This window comes from Marmota monax, unplaced genomic scaffold (genome assembly GCF_021218885.2).
Source record: "Marmota monax isolate L192 unplaced genomic scaffold, Marmota_monax_Labrador192_F-V1.1 WCK01_AAM20220418_F8-fsc00104, whole genome shotgun sequence".
Taxonomy (NCBI): domain Eukaryota; kingdom Metazoa; phylum Chordata; class Mammalia; order Rodentia; family Sciuridae; genus Marmota; species Marmota monax.
In genome coordinates this window covers 4,195,396-4,211,835 of record NW_026693836.1, presented here as the reverse complement: position 1 = coordinate 4,211,835, position 16,440 = coordinate 4,195,396, and the positions used below count along the sequence as shown (strand labels likewise).

The 16,440-nt window shown below is 34.9% G+C and overlaps 1 protein-coding gene and 1 long non-coding RNA gene across 4 annotated transcripts; one reads left to right on the top strand and one right to left on the bottom strand.

Moving 5' to 3' along the window:
• On the bottom strand, nucleotides 1–5,740 carry LOC124105224 (uncharacterized). The gene is made up of 4 exons (XR_006855667.2): nucleotides 5,377–5,740; nucleotides 5,072–5,287; nucleotides 3,620–3,713; nucleotides 1–1,380 (listed from the first exon to the last, which is right to left on the bottom strand). It is a non-coding gene; the product is annotated as an uncharacterized LOC124105224 (long non-coding RNA).
• A 54-nt stretch (nucleotides 5,741–5,794) lies between these two features.
• Nucleotides 5,795–13,986, top strand: Cwc15 (CWC15 spliceosome associated protein homolog). 3 transcript variants are annotated; one of them, XM_046462396.2, is made up of 8 exons: nucleotides 5,823–5,923; nucleotides 6,324–6,379; nucleotides 7,108–7,248; nucleotides 7,828–7,940; nucleotides 8,655–8,743; nucleotides 9,677–9,784; nucleotides 12,970–13,088; nucleotides 13,817–13,986. In XM_046462396.2, exons 3-8 carry the CDS (start codon nucleotides 7,118–7,120, stop codon nucleotides 13,944–13,946), a joined length of 690 nt encoding a protein of 229 aa, XP_046318352.1. In that variant the 5' UTR covers nucleotides 5,823–5,923; nucleotides 6,324–6,379; nucleotides 7,108–7,117; the 3' UTR covers nucleotides 13,947–13,986. The 3 variants fall into 3 exon arrangements, with proteins under 3 accessions (XP_046318353.1, XP_046318352.1, XP_046318354.1); XM_046462397.2 differs by lacking the exon at nucleotides 6,324–6,379 and having other exon boundaries at nucleotides 5,795–5,923; XM_046462398.2 differs by lacking the exons at nucleotides 5,823–5,923; nucleotides 6,324–6,379 and adding an exon at nucleotides 6,091–6,280.
• The last annotated feature ends 2,454 nt before the right edge of the window (nucleotides 13,987–16,440 follow it).

The following is a 16,440-nucleotide window of genomic DNA, read 5'->3' as shown; positions in this document are numbered from 1 at the left end:
TAAATTATATTATGTATTTTCACACAATCAAATTCTATATAATACACCACAGCTACATACAACACACATTAAGTGGGAGAAAAAAAGCAAAACACTAAAGAGTACATATAATTAATTTATATAAACATTTGAAATATTTATAAAGTTCAAAAATTGGCAAGACTAACACAATTTAGAAATGCACACACAGGCATTTATTGAAATTGATTTTGGGGCTTTATACTTAATTAATTTGGAAAAAATATTCAATGTTTATTGAAAATAATGTGTATTCTGTTTTTGTTATAAGATTTTATATACATATATAAATACAATAAGCATACACATATATTACACATATATTCACACACATATAACATATATATTAGATCAATATTGTTAGTCTGCATGATCTACCAAGATGAGAACAATTTATGTTATAAAAAGATTTCCACCATGATTGCAGATTTGTCAGCTTTTCCTTGAAATTCTTTTTGCTTCACACTTTTCCAGCTATGTGGTTAGTTGCATACATGTTCATGATTACATTATTTCCTAGTGGATTTTTCTTTGTAATATAATAAGATGCACATCTTTGTCCCTATTAATGTTACTTAATAAAAAGAATAATTTAATAATTAATATCACTCCATAAAGTCTTCTTGTTATTGTTTATATTGCCTGGCATGTATTTTTCTATTCTTTTATTTTCTATAGTTTAGATATTTTAACTATTTTTAGTAAGTTTTATTCTTAATTGTCTTAGTAATAATTGTCTGGCTTGCTAATTAGTATAAAATAACCATGTAATTAGACAAGTAGTAGTTAGATTATAATATTATCCAGTAATCTAACTGGACTATCAGCAAAGAAAATTTCACACTGAGGTTATATCCAGGAAACCACCCCTCTGAACCTAAGTGTCTTCATTTAAAATCAGAATTTGGGGATAGAAGGCAAGCCACTTTTTAAAAACCTCCTTACTTATCAAAACAAATTAAAGCACTAACTTTTCGTATAGAATTAGGTTTAAATTTCAAAGCAGATTCCATTATTTATATTATTCATTAATGCAATTTTGACTCATGCCCATTGGGTTTTCTGTTTCTTATCATTTAAAACATCCAACATTTTTAAGCACAAATTTCAACTTTGTATATGAAAGGATTTACTAGAATTGGGAGGAAGTGATTCAATTGGTAGAAATGGAGAGAGAATTAATCAGCCTTGATTGGACTTGGGGTAGGGAATGACTTAATGATGGTATATATTGAGCCTGATCAGCACATGAATTTTCACTTAGAGATTCTCTCCTGAATGGAAATCATTTCTCTGGGTCTTGTCATATCTTCATTTCAAATCAGGATTTCAGACTAGTGGAATGTAAGTTACTTTTTTCTCCTTTAAAATATAAAAAGATTAAGACAGTAACTTTTTACATAAGAACATGATTTTTTCCTGTTAAAACTTGTTCAATCATCCATCCATCCATTCACTCATTTATCTTCTTATGTGGAACATTATTACTGGGCAACTATTGGTGTCAGGCATTGGTTTAGATGCGTGGACTTTATCACTGAGCAAAACAAAGATCCTTGCCCTTGTAGAAATTATATTCAGAATGGAAAAGGTGGAGAAAGAAACAAATGTAACATAACTAAATTAAATAGGATCATGGAAGAAAGTTCATGCTGCGTAGAAAAAGAAGAGCAGAGTAAGGGAGATACACAGTATACAGGATTTTAGGAGACAGAAGGGAAGTACAGTTGTCATTTTAAACAAAATATCAGGGTTGGTTGGTTTAATTTGAGCAAAGACCAACAGGAGAAGGAAGACTATCTTGGCAGAGAAAATAGCTAGTTTGAGGGCCTCAAAGCAGAAGCAGCTGTGTGAGTTCAAGTATCATAGTCTAGAAAGGCAAATTAATATGATGAGTCAAAGAGTCAAAATGACTAAAGAACACCTGGGGGGGGGGCCTGGGGCACTTTTGAATTTAACTATGAAGGTAACAATACCTCCCCACTGTCTGACTTAATATCCTTTTCTTTCAATCATATCCAATTCTATTAAATTTGCTTAACTGTTGCTAATTAATGCTGCAATGTGATACTTTGTTGTTAGTTATGTTCATTTTCCTCATTGGGAGATTCAGTGTCTTTCATGTTTATTGTCTATTGTTGATTTGGAATTATTCTTCCTGAATAGCCTGTTTATATCTTTGTTAATTTTAACTGGGTTGTTTGTATTTTTATATTATGTATATTAGTGTACATATTATATTAGTATTCTAACAGTAGTCGTAGCAACCCTTTCTGTTATAGACATGAAATTTATCTGCTAATCTAGTAGTTAGCAATTGACTTTGTATTTGGCATATTGGCTATAAAACTAATTTTTATCATATACATGACTTTTTAAAAATCATATATTTTAAAGCTCTTAGAGGGTCTACCTTGATTAAAATGTCTTTTCAAGCACTAGGTACTATAATTTCTTAAATTTTTCTTTTTAGATTATTATGGTCTTTTTTCCCCTTTGGGGTATTGTTTTTGTATTAGCTTTGAAGCTAGAATTCGTCCATTACTTCCTGCCTTAAGAATAGCCAGTTTTGCAATCACAGTTATTAAATACAACACCCTTTTTACACTATAAAACACTATCTCTGTCAGATCTGGAGAATTTTTACAGTTAAGATATACCATACTATGTCCAAAAGCTATTAAGTATGATTTGAAAAGGATGGCTTTGTAGATTATGAGAAACAAGAAATAAAGCAGTCATTAAGAAGTCCAGAGGATTAGGATCCAAAGCACAAGGGGGTTTGAGGTCACCTCCTTTCTAGTTACACATGGAAAGCTGAGGATATGGGCATAGCCAAAGGCAACTTGATAGATATGCCCAAAGGTAAGATAAGGAGTCCTTGTTTAAGAGTTTCTATTTTACCAGATAAATCAAAAGATCTTCCACTCTCAAGAAAGAAGATGAGAAAAGAAAGGAAATGGAAGAGGCACGTAGACTTAAAGAAAGAGGGAAATGTGGGAAATGTTATTGAGTAGAAAAATAAACAATTAGAAAAATAGAGGAAGATTGTTAGGCAGAATTAAGGACCCAACTAGATTTCTGTGATAACAGGTTTAAATTAAGAATTATAGAGAGGTTATATGATTTTTTCTGGTTAACTTAGCAGATAGGGTAAATTTTAAGCTTTTACTGAAATTTCCAACTTTTAGTTTCTTTTTCTTAATATTTTCAAAACTGCTTATGTCAAAGTTTTATAGTTCAATTTTCTGACAAGTATTTTCAGATCATTTATGTATAAATTTTGTTAGTATTTTTCTTATTAATACTTTTAGACCATTTTAGTTAGAATCTTTTAATTTTGTGAATGGATTGATTATAATGTACATTGGTATTAATGAAATCATGGCATGCTTATTAAATTAAAGTTAGCAGTTAAAAGAATGGGTAGTAGGCTATGAGTTAAATGGATTGGGGTTACTCACTCAGGGTTGATAAAGGCAGTTAGAATATAAAAAGTGTGGGTATTTTCTAAAACTGTGTCACCATCTTGTCATTGTTACTTCATTCCCCTATTTCATAGTACATGATTCATTCATTCATTCATTCAACAAATACTTACTCAGCACCTATTATGTGCCAGGCACTGTTCTATATGCAGAGGATACACCAGTGAACAAGAGAGACAAGGTTCCTGATTTCCTGGAACTTATGTTCTAATATAGGAAAATAGACAATAATAATAAAAAAATAATATTAATAATAATAATAGCTAACATTTATTTAGCAAGTACTGTTTGCTGAGACAGTTCTAAGCACTTTACAAGTATTAATTTACTTAATCCTTTCAGTAACATTATGAGGTAGGAACTAGAATTATCCCCATTTTTGCATGAGGAAATTGAGGGCACAGAAAGGGAAAATGACTTGCCTAAGGTTACAAAACTAGGAAAGGGCAGAACTAGAATTTAGAACCTAGACTAGATCTTTACTCTCCATGCCTTTGTGATATTCGATACAGCTTCTCAGATAAAAAACAAAGCAATACAACAAGCAATAAATTCAGGAAGTGTTTGGTTTTATGAAAAGTAAAACAGGGTTATATGAGAGTGTGTTCATTGGAGGGGTGGGGTGTTGATGTAGATGTCAGGAAAAACCTCACCGAGGAGGTGGCATCTGAGCTGAAAGTTGAAGAATAGCAGTTGTTATATTGGGACTGAGATAACAGAAAATCTAGTGCAAAAATAAAGAATCTTTCCTTGTTTTGTGAAATAAATGCCCACTTGGCTACATCTTGAGCTTAGTATGTAATTGACTGAATGAACCAGAAATCAGGGAGGTATGCAAGAGTTAGGTTCCACGAGGCCTCAGGAGATATTATTAATTTTTAAGTGCAATAGATTTTTATGCAGGAGAATAATGCTATCTAACAATTTTAAAACATAACTCTTGCTGCTATATATAAAATTGTAGCTAAAGAGGAGGCAGGAAGATCCACTAGGAGGTAATCACATCCAAGTGGAAGATGATGGTGGCTTGCTTGGATGAGGGCAGTAGCAGTGAATTGAAATGTTGGGTAAATTTTTTAAAAACTGGTAAGATTTGCAAATGAATAGGATATGAAGAGTGAAGGAAAAGCAATTTAAGTAGGTCTTTCAGGATTCTGGATGTGAGACTGGTGAAAGAATACCTTCAAGTAAGATAAAAATGAAGATTTTTTATTTTTTCCAGAGTTTCCTGACATCTATTCCTCAATAGTTTGGTATAGGAGCATTTGCTCTAGTATGAGAGTTAACCTGCCCCCCACCCTACCCCCGTGCTGGGGTGGGGGTGGGTCAAGATTTTTATCTCGAACTTTATGGGTGAGGAGGGTTTTTTCTTTCTTCATTTGAAAGTTTTTTGAAGAAAGAATCCATGGAGAGAGGGTTTAAGCATCCAATTACGTAAAATTTGACATTTGAAACTAAATTGGGGGAGCTGAATTTTCATTTGTTGAACAATGACTTATTGAGCATTTACTATGCTCCAAGATCTGTGATGAAAATAGCAATGCAAACAAAGCAAAAAAAGATACCTGCTCTCGGTCTTTTTTCTTTCTTTCTTTTGATAGCAGTGGGAGACCATTGGTGATTATTTCCCCCAGGTTTTCGTTGTCTTATTTAAACTTCACCTAACGCTTGAGTAGCCATCTTAATTCCATCTCGCGCTTCTGACAGCTGGGACCACCGTTCTAAACATTCAACGTCATAAACGCTAAAACTGACATCGCCCCTCCCATTAGAACTTAGCGCTTAAAAAAAAAAAAAAAAGATAAAAATTTTAACCAACAATACGACTACAACCTTTGCTTTGAAGTCTAAGGTTTTTGAGGAATGGTACCTTTATAAAGATCGTGGTTGCCCCCGTACATATTTGTTCTTTCTTCATATCCAATTAAGTGAAAATACTAGTCTTTCCGTAGCCCAACTCCCTAGGCTGGTTGGGTCTAGCTCAGGAGCAGGACGGAAGCAGGAGCCGTTGGATTTTTAACAGTTTGATATAATCCTTTTCCACGCTCTCTCCCGCTAGTTGCGGACGTGGTGTCGGCTACCCGGGGCTTTCCGTCCACGCAGTACCGGAATGAAGGAGTCTGGGAGGGGGTCGGGGAAGGAAAAGACATTAAGTAATTGGTTCTCCAAGGTATAAAAATGATATTCAGGGTCTACTCTAAGGCACAGATTTCAAACGCCCGCCCCCTGGGCTGTCTCAGCCCCACCCCCTGCTGTCGTCACGCTGACTTCCACCCGGGCCTCTGCTGATTGGTGGTTAAAGCGCTTGGGTTTTGCTTCCGGGTCTTAGGCTTTGGCCCTGGGAGCAGAGGATTCTGGGGGCCGAGAGTGGCAATGGTATCTGTGTGATCTGCGGAGGTGGTCAGACCTCGGTCAAGGTGAGCTGCAGGCCAAGGTGTTTCTTCTGCGGGTGGGAAAAGAAAGGTGGGGTCGGAGTCGGCGGCGGGCGGAGGAGCTCCGGAGCAGTAGTCAGGGCTGGTGCGTGCGAAGCTCTTGGGCCCACCGCAGAGAAAGCGGCGCCAAGGCAGCTTTTCCTGTGGCTTAGGTGGGCCCGGGGTACTCCCACCGCCTTCCCCCACGGGTGAAAAGACAGCGAGTTCCTAGTGACAGCCCAAGGGCACGCTCCCGGGATACCAAATCGCGAGGTGTGCAGGACGCGGAGGCACCTAGCAGCAGACAACCCTGTTTCTCCCTCTCTGGACACACGCCTTTACCCTTTATGAAACTCAAGAGAGGTATACCCCTCAAAATCTTTCCATTTCCTTGTTCTTTTGATAGGAGCGGGAGACCATTGTTTTTCCGACGCTAATGGGATTTAGCGATTGTGCCAGGTGGTAGGTACTCTTGGTTACCCAGAGCTGAACGTAACATACAGAATGTGTTCCTGATTTTTTGGTTATTAGAATCCTTTGGGAGTGGGTTTCCTGTCTTCTGAGCGTCTCTTAAATTATAACCTTAAAAGGGCTGATTTATATTGTGATGACTTACAGGGGAAAATCAACAAATAGTTGTTAAAATTTTGCCCATGTAACTGTCATTGAATTTTAGCACACTTACCTCCTGGACACTCGTTTGTCAGTGATTTTTAAGTTTTGTTTCGATTAACTTATTTGTTGTTCTGTGAAGTTTAGAAAAAATGCAAATCTTGGAAGCTTGGGGGAATGTGGTTGAGAATTCTTAAAACTTAAGAGGTGAAACTGTATATTACAAGAAATTGAGCATGTCATGTCCCATAATTCCAATAATCCTAAAAGGAATATCCCCATTCCACCCATGACAGAAACAAGTTAGGGGACTTGCCCAAGACCAGGCAGCCAGGAGAACAACAGGATCACAAACTTAGATCCTCATGACAGAATTTTTTGTAGTAGTAACTATCTGCAAAGCTATATTCCTTGTTTACTCCTTAGGCCATAGTTTGTTTCCTTCGAACTTGTGTATAGAAAGATTATGCAATTTTGGAGGGATGAGTTTTGAAATTATTTCACAAGGGTAGATATTGATGAATAAATTTATGAAGCAAGAATTCTTTTGGGAATAACTTAATACTGTTTTTCTTCAGAGCATAAAACATGACAACAGCAGCCAGGCCGACTTTTGAACCTGCAAGAGGTGGAAGAGGAAAAGGAGAAGGTGATTTGAGCCAACTCTCAAAGCAGTATTCAAGCAGAGATCTTCCCTCTCATACAAAGATAAAATACAGGTAATAAAGACTTTCCAAAGACCACATCTGTTAAATGGCATGATCATGATATATGATCAAGTTTGAGTTATCACTTATCACTTAGGTTATCTATTTTTAAAGGAATAGAATGCAACAGAGGGCTTAACAATAAAATTATGCTATATGATTTTAAAGTGCTACTAACATTACTTCAGCAGAAATTGCTGTTAACCAGGAATTTCCATATGTGGAGGGAAGAGTACCTAATATTACCTCAGAGAAACTATGCACTTTCAGCACAAGTTAGTGGGATAAATGTTATACTGTAACAAGCTCTTGAGTCTATATAATGGGAACAAAAATTAAGAACGTTTTAATCAATCTGCGACCATATTAAGCAAAGTATGTGATTCGTTTGGGGCTTCTTAAAATATTGGAAATATCACAAGTGCTAGTTAGTAACCTTCAGATTAGGTTATTATCTTGTCCTCTTCTTTGTTTTATCTTTGAGGGACAAAATTGTACTTGTGAATTGAATTGTCTTCCATTCACATGTGATTTTGTTTTCTTGGGGTTGGATGGGTCGTAACATTTTGTCCTGATTTGTTTCCACTTTAGACAAACTACTCAGGATGCCCCTGAAGAGGTTCGTAACCGGGACTTCAGGAGGGAGTTGGAAGAAAGAGAGAGAGCTGCTGCACGAGAAAAAAATAGAGATCGTCCAACCCGAGGTATCAACCCTGTCCCAAACATTTGTCTCCTAAAATTATATTGTCCATGGTTTTTCTTTCATGTAGTAATTAGAAAGGGTTCGTATTTTTGTGAGCTTTACTTCCTTAAATAATGAGAGATAATGAAGTTTATTCCAATTTCATCTTTTTATCCTTCTATAATAGAAGGAACAGGGTGATCTGGAGATATTCAGCAGCCATCATTTTATTTCAAATCAAAAGTTTTAACTCATTAGAGCAGCCAGGCCCCAGGATTTCTGTCTGAGAAATTTTATGTTTTCAGACAGGTAGTGATGCGTGCCTGTATTCCTAGCAACTCTGGAGGCCGAGGCAGGTGAATTGCAAGTTTCAGGCCAGCCTCAGCAAAATAACAAAAAGAGCTGGGAATATAGCTCAGTGGTAAAGGGCCCTGAGTTAGATTCCCAGTACCACCACCCTCATCCCCCCAAAAAAAGAGATTTAATGTTTTCAGTTTATATAAACTTCACCCTGAATTTCCTGAGGTTGCAGTTCTAATATTAAAATCAGTCCTTTTATTAATATATTTAATATTTACCAACAATATTTACCAAAGACTTATTTGCCAGTCATAATAGGTGATCCCTGATGGCATGATGCTTTGAATATGGATTCTTCATACCTATAGGTCCCTAAAACATTATAAGAAATGCAGCACTTGTTTCACTAAGTTAAATAATGTGTGTTTTCCACCAGAACATACAACCTCCTCTTCAGTGTCAAAGAAGCCTCGGCTAGATCAGATTCCTGCTGCCAACCTCGATGCAGATGATCCTCTAACAGATGTAAGTTTTGTTTTCTTTCATTTGAGTATTTTTCTTTGCCAAGGGTTCAAGAACAAGTTTGATATCTAGAGAACTCACTGTGAAAGCAGTCTATTAAAGAACATGCCTTCCTCCAGAAGAATTCTTTATATTAAACCCTAGAGTTGAGCTACTGTTTTTATATACACAGGGCACACATTGGGCTCTCTGGAAACATTCCCTGTAGTTATACCCTAGGGCCTTTCCTCTTTAGCTATGATCAGATGTATTATGCACATGCTGGTTCCCTCTGTGTTTAGGGAGGAAAGTAATCTAAGCAGAATTTTTTAAAAGTTAGCATATCAATTAAAATTCAGTGGGACTCCATAGTCAGTAGTTTGTGCTTTTCTACAAAACAGTGAAAAAATGAGTGGCCTTTCCTAGATAAGATGTAATCGTGCACATATGTCAGCAATTAATTCTAGAGCTGACTGATGAAGTTATAGTCATTAAAACAAGAAGCTCAGTTATAAGTGTGATTTAATTATTATTCATTTGAAATTATTTTATTGTGGAATTTAATGCTCTTTTTTGCATGTCTGATCATCCTTACTTAATAACTTAAAATTGCTGTAAGTTACATACTATCATTCTGTCTCTCCTAAAGTGAACCCTGTACATACCTACTGTATTTCATTATGAGGTGTTCCTTTTTCTAATTTTAGCCATGTAAATTTGAAAGGTACTTTATTAGGAGTTGACATTTTAGGAAGTATTCTAAGCTTTTTGTGAGATTTTTATTTATTTGGTTGGTTGTTGATTTTAATCATAATATTCAAGTGCAGTTATTTTCCCACTAGGAAAATTAATTCTGTCCCAAAAATATGGTAAATATAGTTTTTAAGGGACAAAAAATTAACATTGTGCATTTTCCCTCCAACATCATGGATAATTACTGCTTTTTACTGTTTTTAGGAGGAAGATGAAGATTTTGAAGAGGAGAGTGATGATGATGATACTGCAGCTCTCCTTGCAGAACTAGAAAAAATTAAAAAAGAAAGAGCAGAAGAGCAGGCCAGGAAGGTAAAAATCTAAGGGTTAAGTATTTATATATCCCATCTTCACATGCTAAAATAGGAATATTTTTTATTCAAATAATATATTCTTATATTAGAAATTTTCCTTACCATGTCTAAATATTGTGGCACCTGAAGTCCTATAAATCTGATTATTTTTATGACATTTTAAGGATCCTGGTTATGTTGGAAATTCTAAACAGTTCAGGCATGCTGAATAATACTCCTCAACTTGCTTATATTTACTTGTTTGTTCTTTGTTCAATAGACATTTAGTTAGTGTTAAGTGTCAGAAGAACCAACATGATTAAGATTAGTCTACAAATTTCTCTCTCTTGTCTCCTGCCTAGACACTTGTGAGGCAACCTGTCAATAGATTTTATATACAATCTATGCCAAGTTATCATACTCTTGTATACCCAGTCTTTCCAGTTATACAGTGGGAGAAAAGAATGCTTACCTCAAAAATTTAGAGAGAAAACTGAGAAGGCAAGCAGGAGTCCAAGCATTGGCAGTTTGTAAACCAGTGTTAAAGAAACTGAATTTTGTTCTAAAGGATGAAAAGCCAGTAGAGTTTAGCAGTAGATTGGTAAGAGTGCATATGCATTTTGGAAAGTATAGAAGATGGATTGGAAATAACTGAGTGAGGAGGCTATTTCGATACTCCTTATGGGTAATGAAGAGAATCTTAACTTACATGATAGAAGTTGGAATTGGTAGAAATAAACAGGTGCTGGGAAAGCTCTCAAGGAGGAGAATTGACCAAATAAAGTGAGTGATTGGTTGTGGAAGCAAAGATGACACCCACCACACACACACAGTCTTAGTATATGTTGGTGCCATATAGTAATACATGGAAAGCAGAAAAATGGATATGTTTAGGCAGAAGGAAAAAAACTTGAATTCTATTTTGAACATGGTGAATTTGACACATTAGAAGACATTCAAGTAAAGATATCTGCACCCATTTTCAGCCAGAGTAGTACAGCTTTTTTTATGGATGTCAGCGTAAGATTTCATTTGAGCCATGGGTTATGTTTTTAAAAATAAAAAGCAAGGGGGCAGGTGAGTGTGGGGAGAGAAGACACTGATAAAAGTTAATAATAAGAATCTTGGGAAGTAGATTTGTAAAGTCCATGTTAGTCAGAAGGGTCAGGGAAATTTTCAGGAAAAAAAAATATGAGATAGTCTTAGAATTCAGATTGGAAGAAGAAAGGATTTTTTTGTTGTTGTTGGTGATGGCAGTGGTAATTTTGTGGGTTCTTTTGTTTGTTTGAATGCTACAAATCGAACCCAGGGCCTCATACATGCTAGACAAGCACTCTACTTCCAGTCCCAAGAAAATTATTTGCAAATAAACTTCTCATTAAAGTTTGACATAGGAAAGCATAATTCCTATTAATAGCTTGCAGTTTTTATCTAATGTTTAAAAATAAATATCAAGAACATTACCAATGTCACTCGTCTGCCACTAGAGGGCAGTTGTTCCAAATTCTTTGAGGTTCTCTATTCTCTGTATCTAGACTGAAAGAACTTTAAATGCTTTTGGTTGATGTTTAGGCAGGATAAATATTTTAGATGAAAGATATGGGAGATTCATCTAATCTCTGTGAAAAATGTGTTGGTATTTCTTGAAGTCACATGACAATTTTATTCCCTTAGTCCCTGTTTTTCTATTCTATAAACTGTTTTTTGAGGTATCTCAAAGTAACATTTTCAAACTAATTAACCTATGTCAAGGTTTAGTACACTTTGTATAAAAGGTCAGATACTAAGTATTTTGAACTGCCTTGTCATCAGCCTGTGAATCCTCTGTTGCAACTGCTCTGCTGTTGTAGCACAAAAGCAGCCTATGCTCCAATAAAATTTCTTTCTCATAAATAGCAGGAAAGGGATTGTTTAGATTTGATCTGCAGGCTATCTTACTGCTACCTTTTGTTCCTAATATTTGATGGAAGAAGTTGGTGCTTTTTTCCCCTCCAGTGCTGTATGTGACAATCAAGTAACCAAAGGAAATAATATTGCAGATATTAAAAGACTGGAACCTTATATGTTAACACATTATTATTACAAATTTCATACATTATATACTTGAGCTCCTAATTTTTATAGCATCTCAAAGAAATGTCTTTTCACTTTTAGCATCCATGTAATTTGTTAAAAATAAATAGGTAATTTTTAGAAAGCTATTTATGTTCTAATCTTCCAGGGGATGGTTCCTAACTTGCTTAAGATCTGGTCCAAAGCAGTTTTTCTGTTTATTTTCCTAAAAATCTCACCTGCCAGTTATTTGTCCTGATAAAAATGAAATGCATTGTTTATATTTGCATATTAAAATGAACAATCAGTAACTTTTATGGAAAATTGGATTACTTTTAAAGTAACTTCTGAGCAATTGTTTTTTTTTCCCTTGATCTACTAAGTTAACAATTTCTGTCATCCTCAAAATACAACAAAATGGGATTTTTATTTGGTTTAAGATAATATGTTTTAGGCAAATCTAGAAGTTGCAGCTAAAGATTTGGAAACTTTATGTTCCTGGTTCTGAAAATGAAACTGCAGGTGATTTGAGTTTGAAGAGATTGATGCTAAAATAAAATGAAAACAATGTTATAACTAGTGAAGGATAAGAGGTATAAAAATAGAAAGTGGATGACAATAAATCCTAAAAACAAAGTGGATACACTTCAGGAATGTTGTACATGATTGTTTGTCTTATTTTAGGAGTTACTCCTTAGATATTAATAATAATTTTATCATTAATCCTAGAGATGTAAGCTTACATTGTTAGTAATTTAAAATGGAAGTATTTTTATCAGTTTGTCTGTGGCCCTTTAAATAGCTTTGCTAAATGTCTTTTTTATGTTTAATATGTTCTTAAATTATAAATGTAAAACAAAATTTAAAGTAATTCGTTTTATATGTTCTTCAAAAGAAAACAGACTTAAATATGCATCACAAAGCTTTTCAGAATTGGGAGATACTAATGACTGTATGATAGCAAGTATGAAATATTTATAATAAAGATGCCAGATTATTTTGTTTTTTTTATGAGCTTTTCTGTTATCTTAAGAATCAAAATAGAAAGAAGACTACCTTGATGCATATCTTTCCTCTTTAAACAATTCTAACAGTCTTTTTTTCTTTAATGAGCTAATATAAGAAAATTGCATCTTCCTCTTTCATTGCCAGGAACAAGAACAAAAAGCTGAAGAAGAGAGAATTCGTATGGAGAACATTCTGAGTGGAAACCCTCTTCTTAATCTCACTGGCCCTTCCCAGCCTCAGGCCAACTTCAAAGTTAAAAGAAGGTACTATAAGTAATGGGTTAGAATTCTATATACAGATTATGAGTTGGACAGCAAAGTATATTATGTAATGCTTCTAAAACTCCGCCTTCCACTGATATTTTTCTCTCTCTAATTTTCGAGTAATAAAAGAAAGAAAATAAAATTTTCTGCAGATATTTATAACCAGCTACATATCAAATAATGATCTAAACACTAGGGTAAGAGTAATGAACTAAGCAGTCTTGGGAACCTTACAAAGCTTATGTATATTAAGTACGTGTGTCCTTAGTCCCCAAGACTGCTCTTCACATTCAGATATTCACTAGAAGGATTCAGGGCACTTAGCTTATAATTATATTCATGGCTAACATAGAAAAGATATGAAACCAGGTTGGGTTTTTGTTTGTTTTTGTATTTGGTACCAAGGATTAAACTTGGGGGCACTGGACCACTGAGCCACAATCCCTAGCCCTATTTTATATTTTATTTACAGACAGGGTCTTGCTGAGTTGCTTAGCATCTCGCTTTTGCTGAGGCTGGCTTTGAACTCACTATTCTCCTGTCTCAGCCTCCCGAGCCACTGGGATTGCAAGACTTATGAATTGAGTATTACTTTGTTCTTTTGTTGTGTCAAATGATGTGCACATTGAGCATCTTTCTGTGTAATGACTAAGCTTTACAATGCACATGGTATTCTTGTCTCCTAATAAAAACATTATAAGGCATTTTATTTTCATTTTTCCTTTCAGGTGGGACGACGATGTTGTGTTCAAGAACTGCGCAAAAGGTGTAGATGATCAAAAGAAAGACAAAAGATTTGTAAACGATACACTGCGATCTGAATTTCACAAAAAATTCATGGAGAAATATATTAAGTAGTACAGTTTTATGTGCTTAATTAAAGACTGTAAAATGTTAAGGATCATTTTGATGGTTTTTTTTTTTTCCTTTTCCGCCGTCTAAATGGTATATAATAGACTTCCCTAATTTTAAGTTCCAAAGTATCTTTTCCTTTATTGAGACCTTATTGATAATGGACTTGGAAATAGGTTTAACTCCATTTCTATTCTCTGAATGTTTTCAATCATGTTTGTTTTTTTTTTAATATGGGAAAAAAGAACCTGCTTTTAATAAATGATTTTAATCTAAATAACAATCTGTGTCCCCAGCTTTTCATTGTGATGAATGCAGCTTATAAAATGTTACATCATGTTTTTCAAAAAAATTATATATTGTTTCTTTGTGCATTAAATTTTTCCTTTATTCTCTTCACTGGTTTAAAATCTATGTGTTTCTGCTTTGTAACTCAAGTTTCTTTCACCAGAGAAAAAAGTTAATTCTTAATCATTTAGGAGTTCTTAATATTTTCGACATGTGTTTTTAAGAGTATGATGAAAGATTAAAGGGATTCCATTTTGGACCACATGTTGGAATAGAAGTGTCGTCAATTAGTAGGTGGCACCCCAGGTTTACATCTAGGAAGGCACAAAGTACCTCACTTCTGCAGGTACTCATTTCTTTTCTTTTGGCCATGACAGGAACTCTAAGTATTCCAAGAAAAGCATATGGCACTCACTTTGTCCTGGATGCTGAACTGCTGTGTTTCTCTTGAATGAACTAAGAGTTTGGATGTATAGTTTATGCAAAGCTGAGGAGTTTCAAATCAAGCATAAAACTTTTGGAAATAGAATTTGTTATGTTGGAGGCCATATCTGTAGAAGTGGGAGAGAGAGATAGCTAGTCCTTACTAAAAGCATTACTCCTAGAAAATGTTTTCCTAAACCCGAGCTATGTTGAAAGGTGCCACTTTGATAGAAATTTAGAACCAGAAATTGAGCTTCACACAGATAGAGACCCCCCTTTTTGGGGGGAGGTGGAATTGGACTTTATAGAAATTAAGAACTTATTAAAAAATATCAATAGGAAAATGAAGAGAGTCGCAGGCAAGGATAATATAATATAAATATCTGTCCATCCATCTGACAAAGGAGTTCTATCCAGAAGGTATAAAGATCATATTATAAACCAATTAAGACAAAAAAAAATTATTTTTAAAGAATGGGAACAAAAGAATATCCAAATGGCTATTATGCATATGAAAAGATATCAACATTACTATTCATCAGGCAAATTAAAATCATGAGGTGCTATTTTATATCCAACCAGAACATCTCAGCTTTATTTTTTTAGAATTATTTACTTGATAAAGTTTTTAAACTTGTTTTAATTAGTTATATATGACAGTAGAATGCATTTATGCACTTTGATATACATAGATAGAATGTAATATCTTTCCTATCCCCACATCCCCTCTCCTTCCCTCCCATCACTTCCCTCTACCTAACCTAAGGTAATGCTATTCTTTCCTAGTGCCCCACCCCCGCCTTATTGTGAATTAGCATCCACATATTAGAGAAAACATTTGGCCTTTGGTTTTGTGGGATTGGCTTATTTCACTTACCATGATATTCTCCAACCATTTACTGGCTAATGCCATAATTTTTACTCTTCTTTAAAGCTGAGTGATATTCCATTGAGTATATGTACCACATTTTCTTTATCCATTCATCTATTGAGGGACACCTAGATTGGTTCTATAGTCTAGTTATTGTGAATTGTGCTGCTGTAAACATCGATGTGGCTGTGTCACTGTAGTATGCTGATTTTAAGTCCTTTGGGTATAAACAAAGATTGGGATACCTGGGTCAAATGGTCCCATTCCCAATTTTCTGAGGAATCTCCATACTGCTTTCCATAGTGGTTGCATCAATTTGCAGTCCCACAGCAATGTATGAGTGTAGCTTTTTCCTCACATCCTCAACACTTACTGTTGTTTGTATTCATAATAGCTGCCATTCTGACTGGACTGAGATAAAATCTTAGAATAGTTTGATTTGCATTTCTCTAATTGCTAGAGATGATCAACATTTTTTCATATGTTTGTTGATTGATTATATATCATCTGAGAAGTGTCTTTTCATGTCCTTAGCCCATTTATTGATTGGGTTATTTGTTTTGGTTTTTTTTTGGGGGGGGGGGCGGTGCTTAGCTTTTTGAGTTCTTTATATACCCTAAAGATTAGTGCTCTATCTGATGTGTGAGGGATAAAGATTTGCTCCCAAGATGTAGGCTCTCTATTCACCTCACAGATTGTTTCTTTTGCTGAGAAGAAACTTTCTAGTTTGAGTCCATCCCATTTTTTGATTCTTGATTTTAATTCTTACGCTAAAGGAGTTTTATTAAGAAAGTTGGGGCCTAATTCCACATGATGGAGATCAGGGCCTACTTTTTATACTGTTAGATTCAGGGTTTCTGGTTTTATTCCTAGGTCCTTGATTCATTTTGAGTTGTTTTGTGCATGATGAGAGATAGG